This window comes from Syzygium oleosum, unplaced genomic scaffold, assembly GCF_021117445.2.
Source record: "Syzygium oleosum isolate NSW1041296 unplaced genomic scaffold, Sole_v2.1 Sole_v2.01, whole genome shotgun sequence".
NCBI lineage: Eukaryota > Viridiplantae > Streptophyta > Magnoliopsida > Myrtales > Myrtaceae > Syzygium > Syzygium oleosum.
This window is the reverse complement of record NW_026607485.1, coordinates 26,336,312-26,359,598: the sequence shown is the minus strand read 5'-3', so window position 1 is coordinate 26,359,598 and position 23,287 is coordinate 26,336,312. Positions and strand designations below refer to the sequence as shown.

The 23,287-nt window shown below is 40.4% G+C and overlaps 2 protein-coding genes across 3 annotated transcripts; both read right to left on the bottom strand.

Moving 5' to 3' along the window:
- Positions 1-381: 381 nt before the first annotated feature.
- LOC130138669 (chaperone protein dnaJ 20, chloroplastic-like) lies at positions 382-2,509 on the bottom strand. The gene is made up of 2 exons (XM_056313444.1): positions 1,878-2,509; positions 382-736 (listed from the first exon to the last, which is right to left on the bottom strand). The coding sequence occupies exons 1-2, from the start codon at positions 2,334-2,336 to the stop codon at positions 587-589; spliced, it is 609 nt and encodes a 202-aa protein (XP_056169419.1). The 5' UTR covers positions 2,337-2,509; the 3' UTR covers positions 382-586.
- An 11,945-nt stretch (positions 2,510-14,454) lies between these two features.
- Positions 14,455-22,991, bottom strand: LOC115686329 (uncharacterized). 2 transcript variants are annotated; one of them, XM_030611581.2, is made up of 7 exons: positions 22,423-22,991; positions 20,215-20,655; positions 19,520-20,033; positions 16,080-17,582; positions 15,432-15,975; positions 15,086-15,160; positions 14,455-14,842 (listed from the first exon to the last, which is right to left on the bottom strand). In XM_030611581.2, exons 1-4 carry the CDS (start codon positions 22,946-22,948, stop codon positions 16,121-16,123), a joined length of 2,943 nt encoding a protein of 980 aa, XP_030467441.2. In that variant the 5' UTR covers positions 22,949-22,991; the 3' UTR covers positions 14,455-14,842; positions 15,086-15,160; positions 15,432-15,975; positions 16,080-16,120. The 2 variants fall into 2 exon arrangements, with proteins under 2 accessions (XP_030467441.2, XP_056169406.1); XM_056313431.1 differs by having other exon boundaries at positions 15,446-15,975.
- Between the last annotated feature and the right edge of the window lie 296 nt (positions 22,992-23,287).

The following is a 23,287-nucleotide window of genomic DNA, read 5'->3' as shown; positions in this document are numbered from 1 at the left end:
TCGAATGACGACAAATCTGAAGTTTTACTTCTTCAAACTCAACGTTACACCAGCATTCAAGGTTCCGTGGAGTCAGAGACATCGTTGTTGAACAAGACTAACCCCTCTTTCTGGGTCAAGAATGTACCATGTCCACCACTGAAAACTGGAAGTAACTTGCTTTAAATAACTTGATCTTCCGAATAATACATCTCCGGACTCGTCTTGAATTCATCATATTCAACATGAGACAGATTAACATTCTAAGAGCTCCTAAGTTTCTTCCCGAACGAACCGACGAGGAAAAAAGAAGGCAGCAGCATCACTCGACAGTTGAAAATCACACCCAAATGGACCGAAGGAAAAGGTACTCAGAAAAGAGAGAAGTCGATCTCAACAAACTTTATGAAACCCATTTCGCCTATAGATTTATTGTGAACAATCAGCCATAAACCATACATATCTCGCCTTTAAGTAACTGCTTGATAAGCATCTCACTCTACTATATTCTTTCGTTCCATAAAGAGCATATGCTCATCGAGCAGTGGCTTAGATATCCTCTACCAAACCAGCGGCTACATATGTACATGACTAAACACGAACCGACTTACGAGTCGTCTGATGGTTCCTCCATTTGTCTGCGCATCCGTGCACCCCAAGACATGTTTCCTCTGGAATCTTTGTGATTGCTTCTCCTCTTCAACCCCGATAGCTGAACCTGCCAACGGCTCTTCCATTCGCTTTTATCCTCTAAATCCTAATTCAGATCAAACCCAAGAGAGCGCAATCAACACACAGGATGTACTTGGGCAAGAAAGAAAACCAGAAAAGTCATGTAATTTGCACCAATGCCAACAACTATCTTAAATTTTCTAGTGAATTCAAGAAGAAAAATCATTTCATTCTGAAATCCGAATATAAAAGAGAGCAACTTTTTTAGTTGGACGACATCGGTCAACTCCACCTGAACCAAGCACTAAAACCCTATGGTATCGGAGCAGATGTGTTCTATCAGAGGTCTAAATCTAACAAAAGAAGAAACAACAATCCGTCAACTCCTGCCAAGGGCTCTTCCATTTCAATCTCAACTCTAATTCCTAGATTTTTAAATCAAAGCCAAGAGAGCACAAAGAACACGATAGTGGTGTACTGAGAATGCGTGTGATGAAAATCTTGCACCAAGGAGAATCATCATTTCAACTTTTTGGTTGAATTATTGAAGAATCAGCAGTTCATTTTGAAATCCAAGTTAAACAGAGAAATCAGCCGTATCCATATATTCGAGCAGTAAAATCATTGAACATCAGAGCAGATGTATTCTATCAAAGTTTTAGAGAACAAATTATGTACATTGATGATTGTGTTTTCTATCTAAAGACAAAAAAAGACACTCGGTCAAAGAGAAACAAATTGTTCTACAGGATGACAGGACCCTAAGTGATACAGGAACTGAGATCACATCGACTTTATCAGCAAATCTTTCTAATTCCCATTATCAGTGATCGCAAGAACTGCTCTCTAATCGCAAGTCCTAACAATCCACGGATCCATTCAAAAGTTTCAGGCGTTAATAATGCAACAAGCAAGTAACACTGAACAAATAATATCTACGAAAGAGCCAACGAATTCAACCAAGAAGAGAGACAAGGAAAAAATTCTCTGCAGTACCAAGAACAGTTCCCCAGGTGAAATCAAGAATCATCAAACTTCATATCAGTGAAAAGAATCAATTGCATGAACAAAATCGAACCCCAAAACCGCATCAAGCAAAATCACCAACACCCAATTCACCAAACCGAATCAAAAGGACACCAATCCACCCCCCATCAACATGCCAAACCACTAAAACCAAGAAACACGAACCAAAACCAAATCATCGCATCCAATTTGCACATTACCTCATCACCCCCGAAGGGCCTGCGAGCAGAGAAAGCCAAGTGAATCCCCCTGGCCAAGTCCCTGTCGTACACGGCCCTCCTGCGCGGGTCCGAGAGCGTCTCGTAGGCCTCCTGCACCCGGATGAACCGCTGGGTGTACTCCTCGACGCGGCCGGGCGGGGAGACGTCCGGGTGGTACTTGCGGGCGAGCTGCTTGTACGCCTGCTTGATCTCGGGCAAGCTCCCCGACTCGGGTATTCCCAGGAGGTCGTAGAAGCTCGCCTCCGCCGACGACAGGGCGGCGCCCGCCAAGACCCCGTCGTCGATCCGGCCGGCCGCGCACCGGACGGGTCCGAAGCGGACCCGGGTCGGGCAGAAGGCCCGGAGGGGGGCGCGGGTCGACGGAGGCGGCGGCGGCGGCGGGAGGCAGAGGCGAGATGGGTCGCTGCCGGGCAAGGCTATGCCGTAGCAAGAACGCATGGCTTCGGGGGTTTCCCTTGATGGTTCGAACGTTCGATGGGACAAGAACAGAAGATGGGGTTGTCTTCCCTTTCTTCCTTCCTTTCGCTGTTTCCGAGGACGATTCTCTTGGTGTTTCAGTGCTGCTGCTGCTGCTGCTGCTGGTGGTGGATCCGACCTTGGGGATTCGAGGAATGGTGATTGGGAACGTGGAGGAGGATGGTGGATTGAGGCTGCACAGTCGCTATATATATAAGCGGTTTTCTTCAATTTTTCCTTGCCCCCTGTTTTTTTTTTTTTCTTTTTCCATGGATTTATGGCGATTTTCCAATTCAATATCATGGCTCGATTTGCTTGCCCTATGTGGCAAGTGCCAAAAAAAAAAGGTAGAGCACGGTATTATCCGCTCTCGTGCCAATTTGAGGTTGCGCGAGACTCGACTATCGACCCCCATAATCCAAGTGAGCCTAGAGGACTAGAGACGCGTTCCGTGCCTAACATTCACCAACTCCGCTCCAACGCCACCGTACGTAGGCGGCCCTCATTTGATGGCACGATAAGGTCCGTGGCTCGTCCATGCCCCCCGCACGGCTTTAAATTGTGTCGTGCTACATTTGAGGTTGCACAAAGTTTACCTCCCAACATAATGGTCCAAACACGGGCGACATGAAATTAGAAACATATTGTATGCCCATCTTACATGGGTGCGTCTGTTTGAAGGAAAGTGTTTTCCCAGAATTAGTTTTCTAAATTTTCACTCGTTTGGTTCTTTGAAAATGATTATTTAACTGAAAATATTTTCCGGTCAAGGAATATAAACAGTTTCCAGAATTGCAGCTCTTGAATTTTTTTTATATTTCTATTCTTTTTTTATTCTTTTCCTTTTTCCTCCTCCGTTGGTCACCGGCCTCAAGCAAGGCTCGAGCTAGTCGACCTCAATCGAGCTCGACTTCACTACGGCAAGGTCGACCTTGAGCCTCCCTCGAGACCGGTCAAGTTGGCCCTCGCCAGTGGCTTGTAGCGGCCGTCAAGCTTGGTGATTGGTGGAGGAAAAAGAAGGAAAAGAAAATAAAAAATAAAAAAATTTAAAAAATCAATTTTATTTTTGCCTAAGATAAATTGAAATCATTTTTCAAATAAGATCCAAATACTAGAAAACATTTTCAGTCACATATTAACAAATAAAGGAAAAGTAACCATTTTCTTAAAAAATAATTTCCCACAAAATATTTTCTTTTGTCGTAAAATTTTCCTCCGAACAAACGCACCCTATCACTAATTCGAAAGGGGGGAGTAAATAGAAATGGATGAGCAAAAACAATAAAATCCATCATTTAAGCAAAACTCATAATGCTTCTAGTCCAATCTATCTAAGTCAATCTCAAAACTTACATCACTCTAATTAGGGGTGTGCATCGGTCTCGGTCCAATTCAAGAATTGGACCGAACTGGTCGATTTTAGGTGGTTCCCACAAGAATCAGTCCAATTTCTGGTTCCAGATTTTTAGAACTAGGAATAATAGATCAAGTTTTCGATTCCTGGGGAGGAACTGGATCAACTAGATCGATTAGAACTAGGGGTGAGCAAGATGAACTGCCCAACAAGGACCGGACCAACCGGTTTGGTCAAGTTCTCGGGAATATCGGTTCGGTTCCCGGTTCCAAAAAGTGGAATCGGTTTCCGGGCGGTCCGGTTCCCGGTTCTAGGGTGGGAACTGGACCGGATCGGACCGATAAATATATATATTTTTTCTAATTTTTATATATATTTATTTACTTTTTAAGATTTTTGAAAAAAATAGAAAGCCTAATCTAATTTCCCTAATTCCCTCTTGCCTTTACCAATAAGTGATTGATCCCATTGGAACCTGACTGGACCGATGGTCTAGTCCGGTCCCCGGTTCGGTTCCCGGTTCTTGAATTGGACCGGACCGGACCGGGAACCGCTCATCCCTAATTAGAACAAACTGGCAGAACTAGCCCAAAGCATATTATTATATTTATTTTTTATTAAGCAAGGGAAAAAAGTACAAATTATTTGTGGGGAGATATTTTCTTTTACTCATAATTTCCTTGTAATTATTAATTTCACTCTACATTAAAATAGCTTTCAATATATTTAGGAACTTTTGAGGAAAAAAAAAAGAAATAACACTACCAGTTCCCGATATAGCCTAGGAATCGTTTTTGGGACCGGCCGGTCCGGTCTAGTTAGCGGGGTGGCCAGGGTTGTTCCTGGTTCCACATACTAAAACCAACCTATCCAGTTTGGTTCCCGATTTTAGGGTGGAAATCTATCCATCCTGAAATCGATCACCCCTAACTCCAACCTATATTTTCAAAAATAAGGAGTGATCCATAATTATAACTTAGACTAGCAAATTTTTAAATGATGCGATTATGCAAATATTGTGATTAATGGTTGTACAAATCGCTTGCGGACGTAGACTAATCAAAACGCATGAAGGCTGTCTCGAACATTAGCTGACCGCTTAACCAAATAAAAAAAAAATTGGACAAAGAAAAACAGAAACACAAAAAGTTATCTTTAGTTTTTGTTCCTTTGCGGATTTTTCCTAATTTTATTGTGCAAACGAGTTTTTGATCCGAGAAAATTTTGGTTAAAATTATTGCACGTCTAACTATTTTCATTGTGCCGGTTCAAGGTGGACAAAACGTAATTCTGTGAAGGATAAAAATAATGTTGACAACTTATCTTAAAAGTTAAAAACATGGTCGAATGGCAAATCCATCACCTTAAAATATGTATTCCTTATACGCATACTTTTTGTGTTCCTCTCTTTTGCTTTTCTTTCTTTTTTCCTTTAGACAAGAGTATAATCGATACTCCTCCCATTTGTTCTCCCTTGTGAAACCTTAATGCATCTATGTATTCCATCTTCAAGGTTGGATGTACATATGAATGGTGTTTACATTAGATGTGTAGAATCGAAAGAAGCAATTGATAATTGCTATTTGACCCATAATTCAGTGATTAATCTTCTAAATGAAGATAAGTTCGACTGGATATATTGATGGACTTAGATTAGGACTCTCTTTTGGTAATCTTCATAGGTTAAGGTATGCTTGTCCCAATAAGTGGTAATTGAGTTGTTATTTGATTGGAGGGCCCCTCCCAATATGTATCAACATTTAGTTAATATTTTAAGGGAGGAATCTCATGATCAATGCGAAGTCCTGATATGTGGATATTGTGGTCTAGCTATGCGGTCCCAAGGGCGGTCTTCATGTTTCGTTCTAGCAAAAAAGACCAGGGGTGAAAGTGGGTATTGTGGTTATGGAGTATCTGTAACACAAGATAGAGATTCAAGTTGAGATAAATGTTGATACGAAAGGATATTTAGATTTAAGGGGAGAGCACCGAAGCCTCACATGATAGGGGAGAATTGATGAAGTGAATGTTTGAGGGGTGATAATAAATTCTCACATCTAAGATTTCATGTGAATAGAACTATTTCTAATGCCTAATTACACTCCGTTTCTCAATGAATTAACTTTTATGGGAATGTGGGTGATGAGCTTAAGTTATGGGCTCCCTCTTGGATCTCCTCATTATGACTGTATTACTATCTTGTAGAGCTTCTCCCAACAGAGGTGCTAGAATCGACGGTTGATATGTGGCCCCCAACTTGTATTGCTATCTTGAACTCAACAATGGGGATAAGTACAGCGCAAGTGCCATAACTTTTGTACGGAGGACACTTAAGTGCCATAACTTTTTTTTGGCTCACTTGAGTGCCATAACTTTAAAAAAAATGATCACTTAAGTGCCACTTACGAGCTGATCGTGAGGGCCCGAAACGCGGCTTTTCCGGCCGAACCATGACCTTCCCGGTGAGGCGAGCACCACCAGCTTGAAGAGGGGGTATCGGTGAATCATTCCATGGCCTCCGTTCGTCTCAAAATTTCCGTTTTAGCCTCCGTTGACGAAGGTAAAAATGCTTCGTAGTCACATTTATCGAGCCGATTTGTGTGACTACGAAGCATTTTTACCTTCGTCAACGGAGGCTAAAACGAAAATTTCGAGACGAACGGAGGCCATGGAATGATTCACCGACACCCCCTCTTCAAGCTGGTGGTGCTCGCCTCACCGGGAAGGTCACCGTTCGACCGGAAAAGCCGCGGTTTCGGGCCCTCACGACCAACCCCTCTGACAAGCTGGTCGTGAGGGCCCAAAACCGCAGCTTTTAAGGTCGAACGGTGACCTTCCCGGTGAGGCGAGCACCACCAGCTTGAAGAGGGGGTGTCGGTGAATCATTCCATGGCCTCCGTTCGTCTCGAAATTTCCGTTTTAGCCTCCGTTGACGAAGGTAAAAATGCTTCGAAGTCACACAAATCGGTTCGATAAATTGTGTGACTACGAAGCATTTTTACCTTCGTCAACGGAGGCTAAAACAGAAATTTCGAGATGAACGGAGGCCATGGAATGATTCACCGACACCCCCTCTTCAAGCTAGTAGTGCTCGCCTCACCGGGAAGGTCATTGTTCGGCCGAAAAAGCCGCGATTTTGGGCCCTCACGACCAGCTCGTAAGTGGAACTTAAGTGATCATTTTTTTTGAAAGTTATAGCACTCAAGTGAGCCAAAAAAAAGTTATGGCACTTGCGCTGTACTTATCCCCTCAACAATGAATCTCATGAGTCTTCACGGATGTCAATTGTTGTTTGTCTTTACAGTTTCGTCCAAGAGGAGACAGGCGGTGGAAGACGTGATTGAATCGATTAGTAATGAGTGAAGATTTAGATTTAGTTTTGTTTATTTAAACGAATATTGGACTTGGATTGAGGAGGAGCTAAACCGATGGGGTGGAGACTCATATGCGAGGAGGGAGCAATAAATGCACATAGGAATCGTTTGAAAGAAGTCCCCCTTAAATGTATAGAGAAAAAGAAGCAATTGATAATACTTAGTCGTCCCACAATTTAATGACTTTTATTTTTGAGTTTTTACTGATCTAATTCGATATGTTGATAAGCTTAAATTCGAGTATTTTCTTAAGATTTCTTCCAGTAAAAGTATTGGGATGTAGAATGCTTCTCAATATTTTATTATATGATGGCTCCATCGAGTCGTCCTTTTTCTATATGTCTTGTTAATTAGAAGTTTGAGATTTGATTGGATTTGAACGTGAGGAGAACACTCGTCAAGTAGTCTCTTTCCTACATCATTTACTATAAGTTACCATCAAGTTTTTTTAAAAAGAGAAAAAGAAAAGAATCCTTGGAAGGAACATCCTTGCCTCCTTAAATGTCACTCATTAGTACCACTGAGGTGATTGGCCAAGTTTGTTTAGCCTTACTTCCAACTGGTTTGGAGCCCCTCTTAGTCACAGGTTTAAATCTCACAGTGACTCCTTGATCTAAGGAAATGCTTATTCGTTTGTGACATAAGTTCGGCTTGTGTGGTGTGATGGTAAAAGGCTTGCTCAAAAGCAGCAGTAATAATAGCTCAAATTGAACATTCCAACTGTGGGTGTGGTTAGTCCAGAAAATTGCTGACGTCAATAATTCCATCCTACAACTAGCAAGAAAAAGAATGTCTTTCATAAATATTTTTGGCCCACCATGGATTCTCCAAGATTCAAACATCCAATTTTGGGATTTCAATCGACTTGTCAATCAATATACGAACCCATTTGATTTGAGTTTTATTGGGTGTTTCAATTGCGTTGGTTTATGTGCAATTTTTAGCCATCAAATCACAAAGGTAATATATTCAATTCGATATTTACTTATACATATAACGTTCGAGACACGTCAAATGTATGGAACTGAATCAAAGAGTTGGCGTATTTGTTTGGAGTGTTAGGTAGGGTAATCAATAATTTGTTGAACTTACAGACCTTGCGGAACCTACACTTCACGTGGGTCCCAAGGTGAGTATTAGAACTCGTAGAAAGGTTTCTGGTTTTAAAATTTTTTAATCAGTAAGTACATTATAAGTGACATGGTTTGAGGTTATGCTACTCTATGACCATTCTATAGTGAGGCCTGCACCTCGTACCTTGTGCAAAGTATCATGAAGAAAGGTACACGTTGCCCTGTACAATATTTCTTAAGCAAATATACGTACAAACTTATTTTGTACTTCCTTGTTTTTTACAAAGTTTTCATATTTAATTGTGTGAAAGTCCTAACTTATCAGCAATCTCTATCCTATTAGGGAAAAAGAAATCTCCAGCCCATTTCACCTCTCGCTGATTTGTTTCTTTATCTTTTACCTTCAAAGTTATTATCTTTGAAGGATTATATTAGTATTGAACATGAAAGTGTTTTTTATCAAGCAATCCAATATATTTTGTGTTGAATTTCAATGTTTTAATAGCCAGAACATCTGCAAGTTTTTATTCAATAAGAGCAATATAGGGTACCCTGAAACTTATAAAGTCGATAGATTTCAGATTTCATGGTAGTTTAAAGAGCCTCCAAGATAGATTTTAGGTTGTAAAAACTTGGTACCAATACCTATAGGGCAATTCTAGGGTAGTACCAACATCCTACCCACCTTGAGACCTGCACACCCGGAGACCCTTAGCAGATCTCTGGCTCATAAGCTGAAAATTACTCGTTATCTCATCAATTGCATATAAACTGCTCTGGGCAATACCGAAAAATAATACTCTTCACTTGATAATAAATCTATAGATTGATGAGAAGAATATTACATGTGCGCCATTGCACACGCAAATGATTCTACGTGTAGCGGAAGACCCACTTTGTACTCTTGCTGCCTTCTCATAATGAAGAGGGGGCGATCTAGGGCAATACCCCAAAAAAAAAAAAAATCGCTTTTCACTTGATAATAAATCTATAGATTGATGAGAAGAATATTACACGTGCGTCACTGCACACGCAAAATGATTTCGCTAAGATTCTAGGCGTGGCGGAGCACCCTCGGCAGCTACTTAGATTATATCGTCTTAAACAATGCAGTCAGCATGGAATTGTGAGGGCCAGATTGTCCTGAAAGTGACGGTCGAAAGCGAATTATTTAGGAGAAAGATTGGCTTAATATCTTAATATGTTTTACAGTCAATTCCATTGACAAGAGGACAGATTTGACCTCATATCTTTATGGTCAGTCTGATTGATGAGTTAGACATTTATACGGTGGGCCATCGTGGTTTGCGAAGGGCCAACCTTTCCTGAAGACAATTTGGGCTGTTCTTGCCGATGGCAGGCAAGAATGCCACCTAACTTTGTTTATTTGGATCGTTTTTTAACCAGATAAATTGTTTTTTTGGGTCAAATTCTAACCAGATAATTTGTAAGCACTTTTCTGGTTTTTGGTCAAATTTTAACCAGATAATTTGTAAGCACTTTTTATAAGGTTGCGCATGGCAACTTGCCAAATAGTGTTTGATTCTGTTCTTTTGTTCCCAGAATCAGTTTGGGAATAGAAATCCGTTTGTTTAATTTTTTGATTCTGGGCACAAATTCTTGCAAAATTTGTGCCCAGAATCAATTTTAGAGTAGAATCAAGAATAAAAAAAAAGTAGCTTCTTGATTCTGGGAACAAAAATGAGAATCAGTTTTTTTTTTCTTCTTCTTTTTCTTGGTTTTTAATGTAGCTTCTAATGTCCGGCGCGAGGGCCACCCTCGCCGTATCTAGTGAGATTAAAATATTTTAATAAAAAAATGTTATTAATAATAAAAAAAATTATCGGCCATGGCCAGCAACCAGGCCATGGCGAAAAAAAATAAAAAAAATATTATTAATAAAAAAAAGTTACTGGCCATGGCGAAAAAAATAAAAATATATTTTAATAAAAAAATACAAAAGAAAATATTTTACAGGCCATGGCGAAAAAAATAAAAAAATAATTTTAATAAAAATATTATTAATAAAAAATATTATTAATAAAAAAAATATTTTACCGGCCATGGCGAAAAAAAAGAAAAAAATATTTTTTAGTAAAATTTTTTAATAAAAAAATTTATTTATAAAAAAATATTTTATCGGCCATGGCCAAAAAAATAAAAAAAATTACTTTTAAGAAAAGTATTATTAATAAAAAAATATTTTACCGGCCATGGCCAAGAAGGAGGAGAAGAAAAAAAAAGAAAAAAAGAAAGAAATATTAAAATATTTAAAATATTATTAATAAAAAGAAATTTTATGCCGTTACCAAACGCATTTCTGTTCTTTTACTATTTCAGGAATGGAAATTTTGGGCCGTTACCAAACACCTTCAAATGCTCAGAATCAGTTCCCGAGCACAGAATCAAAAAGAATCATTCCCGAACAGAATCAGTTCCCGGGTATAGAATCGTTGTCATACGCACCCTAACTGTTTTAGGGATTCGGATCCCTAAGATTAATGAAGGGCTAGGTACAATTTTTTACTACTTTTATAAGAGACCGAACCGCCCTCGTTTCTTCTTTTATCGATTTTATCTCGAAACACCAAAAACTCAAAAGCCGACACTTTTCCCGTCCCTTCCTCTCCACCTAGGCCCCCCTCGCTCGCAAATACCGAATCCGTGCTCCCTAGCCACGGACGACCCGTGGCTCGAGGCTAGCAACGACCTATTTAGGCTCGACTGTCCTAGCTCCATCGTCGTGAGTCCAGGCTCGTCGAGGCCTAGCTGGGTGCGCAAGCCACGGCATCGTGTCGAGGATCGTGCCGAGGCTGCCGGTGACATTGGGGGCGTGCGTGATGTTGAAGATGTGGTGGCTTTAGTTGCTTTGTCGGGCTGTACCTCTGTTGATGAGATGTTCTGTTTGTACAAAAATATGTGTATCGATCTCAAAATAAATTTAACTAGTGAGGCGTCAACCTCAGAAGAGAGTGACTTTACATTATAAAGTCGTCCTTTAACTGTAGAGGGTCTTGTTTAAGATTTTGGTTGGTGGAGCTGTTCCGTTAAGTCAAAGTACATTTAAACATGTTTAGCAAACCTCGTATCGAATTAAAAAAATAAAAAAACTAAATGCAGATATGGAAGTCGTATGTAAACAAAGATATCAATAGGCAAATCACAATTTTCTTTATTTATATCTTTAAAGAAACAAAAAAGTTTTTCCACGAAAGAAAAGAATAATCATCGTGTCCACTAATTTTTTTGGGTTAATACCACGAAAAACCCCAAACTAATGTAATTGTGACAAATTTACCCTAAACTAATTTTTTGATCACCAAAAACCCCAAACTGGTATACTTGGGACAAATTTATTATCCGTTAAATTGGATTAATACCACTAAAAATAAAAAAAATTAATAAATCTGCGACAAATGGAGGAGTAAAACCCCAAACTGATACACCTATTAGCAGTCACATGTTATCCAACTTAATAATTTGATAGTAAAATTTAATGGAAACTAACGGAGGCTGAATTTGTAACAAGTGCACCAGTTTAAAATTTTTGGTGGTCAAAAAATTAGTTTGTGGTAAATTCGTCATAAGTGTATCAGTTTGGGATTTTTGTGGTATTAACCCAATTTTTTTTCTATACCTTCAATGTTTAATGGCTAACAAGCGAATAAACTCAATTACATTCATCGATGGATGTGTACCCCGTGGATAAAATCAATTACAAGACTTTAAATGAATACACATATCACCAATCCAATGTTGAATGAGTGAAAGCACGCTCTATAATGCAAATTGCTAATTTAGGAATAGTTCTGTATCATTTCATTGCCTAGAACGGCAAGTACATTATTCACAATATAAGTGGCCCAAGCAACTATGATCACGACTCCTTCTCCCTTGAATTTAATTATAAAAAAAAATCATCACAGGAAACGACGGCGGCTAATGCGTGCCAACTTTACAATAAAGAACACCTAGATAAAGACGCAATATCGTGTTTTCTTCTTCAACCTTAACTCGAGTGTTTCACGACTGTCGTAGAACCGTGCCATAGAAGTTTCGCTTTCAGAAATATTCACTGTAGGCCCCGTGAAAAGTTGGTGCACGTACCCTTGGATTTGTCCCTCTTACTTTAATCGGTTTTGCTATTCAACAAAGTTTCATAAACTTTGCCCCATTCGATTCCGAATTCCATGCTTGCTTGCTAAGTTCTCACTCCACCCCTGAGCGTGTCTCTTCGAACTTACCCGGTAGCACGATTAGGGTTCCGACACCCTGTTATGACGTTGCCGGATGATGTTGTAACTTGGGCTTGACAAATTCTGCGGATGTCGAATTTACAATCTTAAATGCCTACAGATTAGAATTCATCTGTATATTTATGAAACAGAAGATAAGTTTGAATGGGGTCAACGATATACCTTCACATCGTCCCTGTGTCCTGGCCAAAACTAAGTTGGAGCACTCTAAAAAGTCATCGCTTATAAGATGTATCCTTCTTAATGATAACCATAAACAAGATTGTAATCTTATATCGAAGTGAGAATAGTATTTGATGGACTGGACAATTTACATAATACGCTTTGAACTACCAGATTTTGATTTTGGTGCGACGAATATCATACAAGAATCATCTCAAGGAGCTATGACACATGCGAGCGTGCCCGCTAATTTTGTGTTGAAGCAAAGGACAAGGAATCCCATGCTGCGATAAGGGCTTCAAAGTGTGATAAATCATTGGTTCCGTTACATGGCTACCGTGTGTACCATGTAGCAATCATACCAAGCATGAGTGATTTCAAAAGTTAAAGCACAATTAGGATGAAATACATATCCCCCAAGGCAGTGGACAGAGCGGGTTGCATCGCGCAGCTACGTAACCGACCTTTGCATAGGCACATCAAAGGCTTTGAATTTTTTCCATATTAGATTAAAGGCGCTATCTCCATGGTGACCAAGGCCTTCATGAACTATAGAATCATGGGGACAACAGCAGAGAACGGAGGTCCGAAGATTCAAGGAGACGGCCAGTTCAGCTAAAGAACAAAAATAGAGGGGAAAGAGATCAAGAAACTCAAGAGACCTAAAACATCAGCAAATGAATTCTACTAACCGAAAACTAACTCGTTTGAAGTTCGTTATCAAATTTCACAAGAAAAATCAGCCTGGTCTGCTTAGATAGTCTTGAAACCTAACTCATGGTTTTCCTCAACGGGTATGGTAATTGCTAAAATTGGTAAACTCGTGATTTAAGCATCTCTCCAACAGAGAGGTACCATAAACAGAATATCCTAATGCAGGTCATGCAAGATGCCTGAGCTACTCAGCGAAACTACTAGAGCTGGAGATCCAATAGGCTATTGGAACTTGAGATTAATTCTTATCAAGTTCCGGTAGGATGATCATCAGATCATGTCGAGATCAAAGCTGATGATACTTGACTACGTGACTCTTGAGCATTATCTAGTTAATTTCCTCGTATAATTTGCTTAGCTTTCACCACCCTCCACGAAAACCAAATACAACCTCCAAATTTGGTGTACGTCTTTTACTAAAGGAGAGGGGCTAAATCAGTCCTCTCCCCAACTGCTTTTAGGGCTAGTAAGCACGGGACCTACTTCGTCAAGTGCGAAACACGCATAACAAGAGGAAAAACAAATGGGAAGGGCTGAGCACAGAAACTATACAGCCCAAACTACCAAGAAAAACAGCAAAAATCAATTGCTAACGAAAGTTCATTTCGACACATACAAGAACAACGAAAAACCGCTTTGTTCCAAACCAAATTGCATGGAAACTCCAGAGACAAACATGAAACACCCGGTCACAGCTAAGGTGAGGCTCTCGGTTGTTCTGAGTTTCCTTACATAAAGTAGTGCTCTAATAGATAACCGAATTCCAGGTGAAAAAGAGGGGCAGCATGAGGACAACTAATGGATCCTCTTCAAACACTAGTTACATCATAACTTAATAAGAAAAACGGGTACCCTCTCCATGATCATATAAAAAAATTAAAAAGAGTGTAGTGATGTTAAGAAAAAAGGAGTCGGGAAATGTAGTTGAAACAGTCCTTTTCAAAGAGCATGTGCTCAACAATTCTGGCCAGTTGTAAAGTTAAACTGTGTCAGAATGGTCGCTTAAGAATGCCAAGCATGTGTTAATTAAGAACTGGAAGATCAGCTGACCCTCAAACCACATTATCTCTGACCCCAAAGAGAAAAAAAAGGAGAAGATACCAAATTAAAAAAGGATTAAAAAAAAACCCAGCGAAAACATACCCCAACTTGCACTTGCACATCACAGAGACAGAAAGGCAACCGCCGCAAGGCATTGATGTGTTAAAATTTGGAACCACCAACAAGTATTTCGATATATGTTTGGCCCTATACTGCAAAGAGAATGTAAAGGCAAAAAAGCAAAATAACCTTAAATTGGTTTTAAGGCTCGTTTGCCTAGGAGCACCTTTCTTTTACATGGCAAATCTCCATGTCCTTGAGATGAGGCACATCAGGTGAAAGGGCTGACACCTGATGGAAAGTTTAACCGGACATTACCTGCTTAAATCAACATTTGCTTCTGACCTTTAGCTAAAATACACCAAGCTGGCCAATCTGCTTATGCTCAACATGGAGCAATCGCGACAATACCCATCCCAGCAACTGGTTTCACTTGAATCCAAAAGTAGCTTACCTAAAGATAAGTTCCACGGAAGGAGGAAATAGAGAAAAGGAGAAAAAGAAAAGCAAAAAAGGAAGATGGTAACCAGGTAAGGACCATGCTTATGGCACATTTGAGAAGTTAAGCATGCCCAAACACAACAGAAAACAACTTTTCCCAATCAACTCACTTAACCCAAAAGATATTTAACGCTCATTGAAACCCTTAATATCATATGCTCTTCATCCTAGAATGACAAGATCTACAGCTGCTTACCTCTATTATCACAGTGCAATTTAACCCTGTCCATACTGATCTCAAGAGAGCTCTGTAGATATCCCCACATATGACCTGCATGTGCATGGGATATATAACATGCCCACCACACCATCAAATACAATAGAAACGAAAGAACATATAAGCATAACAAAGAAATACCTGAACTTAATTACCGTTTTCACTTCTTTTAACTTATGGAGAAAGAAATTATGTAAAAAACAACACATAAAAATGCCAGATAACTTGGCACTAGGGTTGTGATTGTGAAACTGATCATAAAATAGCAAAGTAACAATAGTATATTAATCCAACATCATCAAGCGAAAAGAAAGTTGTCACAAACATTGGGTGGCTGACCACAAGTGAAGGCAGAAAACTTCCTGAAATAGTCAAAGCATATGGGGACAAGCTCATAACAGTCTTCATTCACTTCCACATGGACCTGCAAAAGATGAACAAAAAATGTCCACGTTCATGACGAGCCAGCGACTGGCATAAACTTTCAGAACCAAAAGAAAGACAGCAATCTCCTAAGAAACCGTCCTCCACTTAAAGCGCAAGTCCCGTGCTTCAGGCCAAGATTCCTATCACTGCACATGAAACAAGACTCTTCAAACTGGATAAATCTTTTCCTTGAGTGACAATCTTCTCAATCTTCCCCCATGAAGGCCCTGGAATCACAGGAAGCACCATATCTAAATCTAATTTAAGTTTGCTTCATTGGTTTATACTCCACAGCTATCTCTGACTGACATATCACAGAATTCTCATAATGTCTGAACATGGCGAGGATGCATTCAACTTGTCTCCCCAAACAAACCTTTTACTTGTAAGAGCATGTAATGTCTCTCTCCTAAAGTCAATTTTGCTGAATAAATGAACCTGAGCTGCTTGAAAAAATGCAAAATCAGATTAATTGTAAAGCCATTATGATTAATAACATAACAAGAAAAACAATGAGAGAAGATCAACTCCAAATTGTATACTCTACCAGTTCAAAGCTCTGGTGCCCAGTATCTACCGGAACCGGGTCTACAGGTCTTCTGCATCCATTGAGATTCCATTACTCTGCAATACTTTGTGACCTTTTGGATTCAACAAGCCTGTGATATCATCGTGATCTTCCTCAACCATCTTTTCAACCAAGTCAAAATGCTCAATCTCAGAAACCAACGTTCCATTATCATCAGAATCTGGAGCATCGACAGAATCTCGAGTCTCACCAAAATTCTGATTATGATGATCCAACTTTTTGACATTGCTATTATTCCATCTATCATACAAGTCATCCTCATGGTCCACAGATGAGGATGTAGAATGCCTCGGTTTCTTCGATTTAGTCCTTTTAGGGGATTGTCCTTCTCTATTATGATCAGCTCCAACTGAAGTTGATCTAGATTTTTGTCCTCTGCGCACCTCCAATTCTTTGTCACTACCTTCATCCATTTCATCACTGGTATAATGCCTTGATTCTTTAGACTTTGAACCAGAAGGTTTCTTATCTTTTAATGTGTTGTCATCCAAACTACTCAGGGTGGGCTTGCTGTCCCTTCGATACTTTCTCTCTGCAGACTTTGACCTTGAATGCCTTCTGCTATGATGCCTTGATGCCTTAGATTTGTTGCTGTCCACCTTATCCTTGGAGTGATGCTTATCTTCCAGAGATCTTGATCTTGACCGTCTTCTATCACGATGCTTTGATCTCGCATCTTTGATGTCCATTTTTCGGCTCATGTTATGCTTATCTCCAACAGATCTTGACCTTGACCTTCTTCTGCTGTGATTACTCCGTCTTTCACCAGTAGTTTCCTCCTCCTTCTCAAGAGAGTGATGAGGTTCCATAGATCTAGACCTGGAACGCCTTTTACGCTCTTGCTTTTTTTCACCAGTGCTTCCTGGAGAGGTCTTCCTCCTATTACGCTTGCCTTCTGCAGATAATGACCTGGACCTTCTTCGTTCTCGGGGTCGTCTTCGTTCCTCTCCGGTATCGGCCTTTTTCTCACTCCCATAACGATCAATTTCTACAGATTTTGACCGTGACCTTCTTTCTCCTAATTTATCTCCATCATCTCTTTTTGCAGATGACCTGCTCTCACGATTTCGCCTTGGTGATCTTGAACTACCACGAGCTGATCTATGAGATCTATGAGAACCTTCTTGATGATGCCTGGGTGACTCTGAATCAGCTCTATACAATTTCCTCTTTTGAAGACTCACACTCCTACTCCTATTTCTCCTAGACAAAGACGAATAATGATCATGTGATCTATCAGAATCCCGCCTTCTACTCTTCACGCTGCTGTAACTGACATCTCTATGTGACCTTCGGTCACCTTCATAGCTTGAGCGATGATGAGCTCTGATTGGAGATCTGGATCTGCGTTCCCTCCGATGTCTGGCTGGAGGTGAGTAAGTAGGAGACCTATGCCTCCCTCTGTACTTAACAGGTGATGAGGACTTGGATTTTGACCTTGCACGAGAGGATGACGGAGACCTGCAAAAGTGCAAATAGTCAATTAAGTAAGTAAGCGCCATTATTTTATGAACAAGATATTCTTGAATGCAAAGTTCATTTTTCGCTCTTAACTTGAAACCAGAGCTGGTACATATGTCTTTGTAAAACTGTTCCTCTTATTCAAGACAATCAAAATTTGATGGCATTTATGTTGCTGGGAAGCACAAAGTAGAGTTATGACCTAAAGTTAAAGTTAAGAGAAAAGGATTTCATTAAAATCAGTAACAATAATCTTCTGGTTTACAGTGGCACAAAAAACAATTGAAGAGAGTTAAAAGAGTAGATATGTCAACTAACCAGGCGACAATCACAGAAGCTTAACTGGTGACCATAAACTAGAAAGTAGCAACAACAGCATCTAGCACACTAAAAATTATTCATGCCATGGCGTTTAAGCACATAAGCTCTAGACAAAAATTACTGGAACATAAGAAAGCCAACATCTCAGGGAGTATAATTGAAGCTAATGTTCATTCACAATAATGCCTTACGCACATCCACATCCACATCCAAACCTTGACATATACGATCCCTAATTCTATTTGCCAAGTTGTTTCAATTGTTTCTTTTCCAATAACACTGCCCAAGTCAAAAGTTGTGCATATACATGGAAAAGTGGCTTTCTGGACTATTGTCTGGAAAGCACAAATTACAACATTATGCAGTCACTTTCATTGGTCGAGTTATACATATCTTCTTCTCTTCCAACATTAGACAATATATATTCCCCAACCATATTAAAGACTGCACCTGTAAATACCCATCAGCTCTCCTACAGGTGAAACATTCACATTGATGTTCTGGGAACGCTACATAACCATTCTGAAAGAAAGAAATATGACTATCTTCTGGCAGATAGTCATATTTTCAGTCAACCCCACAATACCAGTGAAAATTGCACCATATGGTAAGCTCAGCTTCAAGCACAAGATGTCATCAGGCATTGCACAATATTCGGCTCCATAAAACCCAAGCAGTCTTTAACACGACAATTAAATGCCTCAACGCTTGATAACTGGATAATGATCTAGAAAGGACAAAAAAAGTAACAAGTAGCTTCCAGAGAAAAAGTAACCAGAAACTAGATTAAGATGCCAAGAATACATCAGATGTCACCTGCATAACAACATCACCCCCACCTCGACCACCACTAACTCCAAATTTCCAACCTACTACCAGCAATCTCACTCCACACCCTACTATCTGGAGCATCTATGTGATTGCGATTGCCACATCCTCTCACTTCCAACACCCCAATTTCTAGCACTGACATCACCACTCCATATTGATTACTACTGCCATCATAAAAACTTTAGCATGTGACTTTTTGCATAATAGATATGGTCAAGGAAATAACCCGGATAGAAGGAAGGGATGGAACCAGTGGGATCTAAACTTCCATCACTCTATAATTTAAGCATCCTACGTTGCCCTAGTGTTGAAGCATAATGATCACTAATCACAATGGCAAAATCCCACTGCTTCAAGATTCACAGTATAGTGTATTTCGGACACTGTCTGAATTAGACCAGGTTTTCAAAACACAAACAGAATGTTGTGGGGGTCAGTCTGATTTGCAAATTCGACAAGAAGGCATCATGTCCATCTGAGCTTTAAAAGCAAAAGACTCAAAACTTTAAGGTAAGAAAAGCTGCAATTGGTCAGATGCCAATTCTAACAGGATGTAACAGCTATTATGGCCATTAAATGTGTCACATGTTGTGTTTAAGATGATGGTCAATCTTTTTCCTAAATCAAGGTAGGGGCCCATAACAATACCAGAGGCTGCTTTGATCAGTGTGATCAGTGACTGCCAACACAGCCAGCGCCTTGTCTATGAGCCTATTCATGGTTTGGACTTATTTATGCCATCAATCAGACATTTATGCCATTTCAAAGATTGCAACATAAAATACCTCGATTTTCTTGCAGTTTCTTGATCATCTGTCACCACTCCATCAGCTTTCAGTTTTTTAGTGATTTCTGCAGCCCTTGCAGCTGCTAACTCTGCAGCAGACTTCATAGATGCAGCCTTATTAGCTGCCTGCTGTGCAGCCATACTCTGCTGCATTAGTAAAGCCTGTTGGAATTGCATCTGTTGCATGGCAACAGCTTGCTGCATCATCATTGGGAGAGACGATGAACCAAGACTAGACGTAGCTGGTTTTGGGGGAAGTGATTTTGCCATTTCAACATTCAGCGGCCGACCACCAACATCCATATTATTCAATGCTAGCGCAGCAGTTGCTTCTTCCGGTTTGGAATATTCTATGTAAGCAAAATGCTTCGAATCTGATATAGTACATTCCACAACCGTGCCACAAAAGCCAAAGAGTTGTTTCAGCTGGTCCACTGTGAGAAGTGGACTGAGATTGCTAACTTGCAACGTTCGCTTCAATGCATCACCTTTGACATCCTTGCCTGATGAACCTTACAAAAAAAGCACCACAATAAGCTTACAAAAATGATGAGATCAATCAACGAAAGTAACAAAGTTGCAGTTAATGCAATACAGCACCAAATGCACCCTATAATAATGGTAAACACAGCATAAACACTAGTAATACACTCTGTTCACAGGGCAAAAAAGAAATAAAGATGGATGAGATACCGCTCGAATCCTTTGCTAACTGGGCCTGTGCCTGAACTTGCGCTGCATGGGCTTGCAGTGCCTGTGCTGCAACAATTGCCTGAGCAGCAGCCATTGCTGCAGCTGAAGGTGCCATAGGTGCCTGACTGAGTGTTCCCATAGTGGTTGTCGCAGCTAATGCAGTCATCAGCAAATTATGAGGTGGGTGATTCAACTTGCAATCAGTATTGGCACATCGACCCGCTAAATACTCTCTACAGATTTCCCCGAGCGATGCTCCGACACCAGGCAAGATAGCACCTCCTGAGGCACCTGATATGATGCCAGGAATCATTCCCATTAATCCTGGAAATGCACCTGAAACTGAACCGGTATAGTTTGGCATGTTGGGCATTGTTTGGTTAACTAGATTAGGAAATGGGGAAGCAGGAGCCACACCCAGCAATCCTCCAGTAGAAGTACCTGCAAGAACCATAAGCAGAATAGTTTTTAATAAGAACAGCTCTCCAGTGGCAGACTTAGGATTTGATACTTATGTCAAAAGAGCATAGCCCCAGTACAATTCCCCAGCACTTTATCCGATAACTTAACTTGTTTGGAAAGATGTTAAAGGAAAAAGTCATTGAGGGAAATGCAATTAGCAAATATACCAAATGACCTTGTTATGCTCCTTTCAGTCACAAAACCAAAACTAAGGGTAACAATGGATGGATATAATGGTGCATTTTCTACTTCCCTCCATTTCCGACCACTTTTGAGTGAATATTTTGTGTGCCTCAAAGAAAATGCTTCCTTCTTGTTTCTCTCAATATCCTTCTTAATCATCCAGCCAAACAAAGGAAGCATTTCCCAACGTTTTTATTGTTCTCCATTTCCTCCCAACCAAAGATAGCATAAAGCTTTGGCTTAACCAGCACTCCAATTAAAACACGCATTGAGATTGTAAACGGTACATCACAGACAAAAATACATGAGACATGCTTTCCAAACTTGAGTACTTTCTTTCCTACAGTTGTGCATCCACCCCAAATAGAACGCGTTATACAATCCATTACTCTATTTTTTATCAGTAACAATCCAATTGTTGCATCTCAGACATAAATTCAGTCGATAATTAATCCTATCATGTATGAATCCAAAAAAAAAAAAATCCCAAAAGGCCAGTCCTGAAATAACACATACGATCCATTTGGCATAGGCAGTGAGCCTCTACTAGGGCCGATGGTTGGCTCAAAGTACCATACAGTAAGATTCCCTTTGTACTTCTAATTCTTAAGCTTCGCCTTTGCTACAATATGATGGGTCTTTCTATCTCCCCTTCCAAATTTCTTTCCAACTATCATGTTTTTAGTTCACTCTATTGGATCTACATGCTTTGAGGAGAGAAAAGAAAAGAATCGTCCATCGAATCTTGCATTCTAGATGTGTGCCAGGAAGATGCACATAGTTCTTATCACGTCCCCTTTTCAATCCTCAGGGGCTGTTAACTCGAAAGAAGCAAATGATTAAGTAGTCCTTTTAATTCCACTTTGAGTGGAATCTACAAGAAAATTAAGGGCATTGGATGGCCTGCTAAAATTACGCATCCTTTGACAGTGGTAGACACAAAAAGAATAAAAAATAAGTAAATGAATTAACTTTTCGAAACACCTTTTCCTTCTTTTGACTACGTAACCACCATGCTTCATTATAACTTAGACTGAGAAGAATTCGAGGGCAACTAGCCCATGAAAGTGTATATCTGCATCCAGAGCCAGGAAAGACAAACAAGACGAAAAAGCAGTAATACAAAAAAAAAGTACCAGATTATTATCATCTACAAGACAAAACATCTCAATGTTTTGAATCAAATTTCCGGTAGCAGACTTCTTGCTTCAATCTCTCCAGCCCTTCATCCAATTCTTCATTTTATCTTGCACATACTGAATTACTTTACTTCTGAAGATCCTAGTTTTCATGCTTTACATATGATAAGAGCGAGGTCTAAACTAGTATGTCTGCAAAGATATCGAGCTGGGACAGATCTCGACCGAAATAGCAGTTTATAATAATATGAAAAGGGAATCGATAAGCTCTATCAGAAGTGCTAAGGTAAAGAGAAAAGATCTATTGATAATACAGAAAGTGCAAGCATTAAAATAGTGATGGAATAGTGAAAAGTAGTCAAGCATTTAAACTCAATCAGTAAAATCTGACATGAAAATTTGCAATACCACCAAAGAACTGTACCTCCGCTGAAGAAAACTGGAAATGGGCTACCCATGATAGGTTTTCCATTACATTCAATGTGGACCATGTAATTCCCTCTTTTTGGCACCACATAAGTGACGGTGTAAGTCCCGTCACCCATGTCCTTCACAATTCCTTCTTGCTCTGTTCCCCCTACACCCACGCCAGGCACCACCTTCACATTGATCTGTGCACCGCCATTAGGCACTTTCCTCCCATCGGCATCCTTCGTGACGACCATAAAAGAAGACGGCGCACACGCCGTCCCGCCAGCGATTCCCACCCCAGCAGCCATGCATTTCGTAGGGTCAACAGGTCCAATCGGCTTGTGGGCCAAATTCTCAGCTTCCTCAGACTCGCTATCCGAGGAAGCCTGCTCCCTTTCGCGGCTCTTCTCTACATCCTTGAACGTGGCCTCGAACGCGGCCTTCGCGGCCGCCGTCTTCTCCGCCTCGCTCTTCAGCTTCGCCTCTTCAGCTTGCTTCATCCAAACAGGCTTAGCAACCGCGTTGTTACGATCCGCCATTGAAACCTGCGGTCCACAGACTCCACAAACAAACTCAATGCAAACCCCAAAAGAGAAACCACACAATAATAAAGCCCCCCTCAATCTAACCCCCCCACCACAACCATCAGCAACGCCACAACAAGGGTCAGATCCATGCAACCACGAACGAAAGACTTTAGCTTCAAAAGATCTCAAAAGAGATGCCGGCAATTAACCCTAGCAACTACGAACTTCAATTCTTTTTCTTCTAATCGAAGCAGCCGAGCACACAGCGCTCCTGCTCGATGGCTCATGAATCGACACGCGCGAGCATCGGAACGGCGATGCCGAGAATCATCGCGCGGATCGATCGGAGCG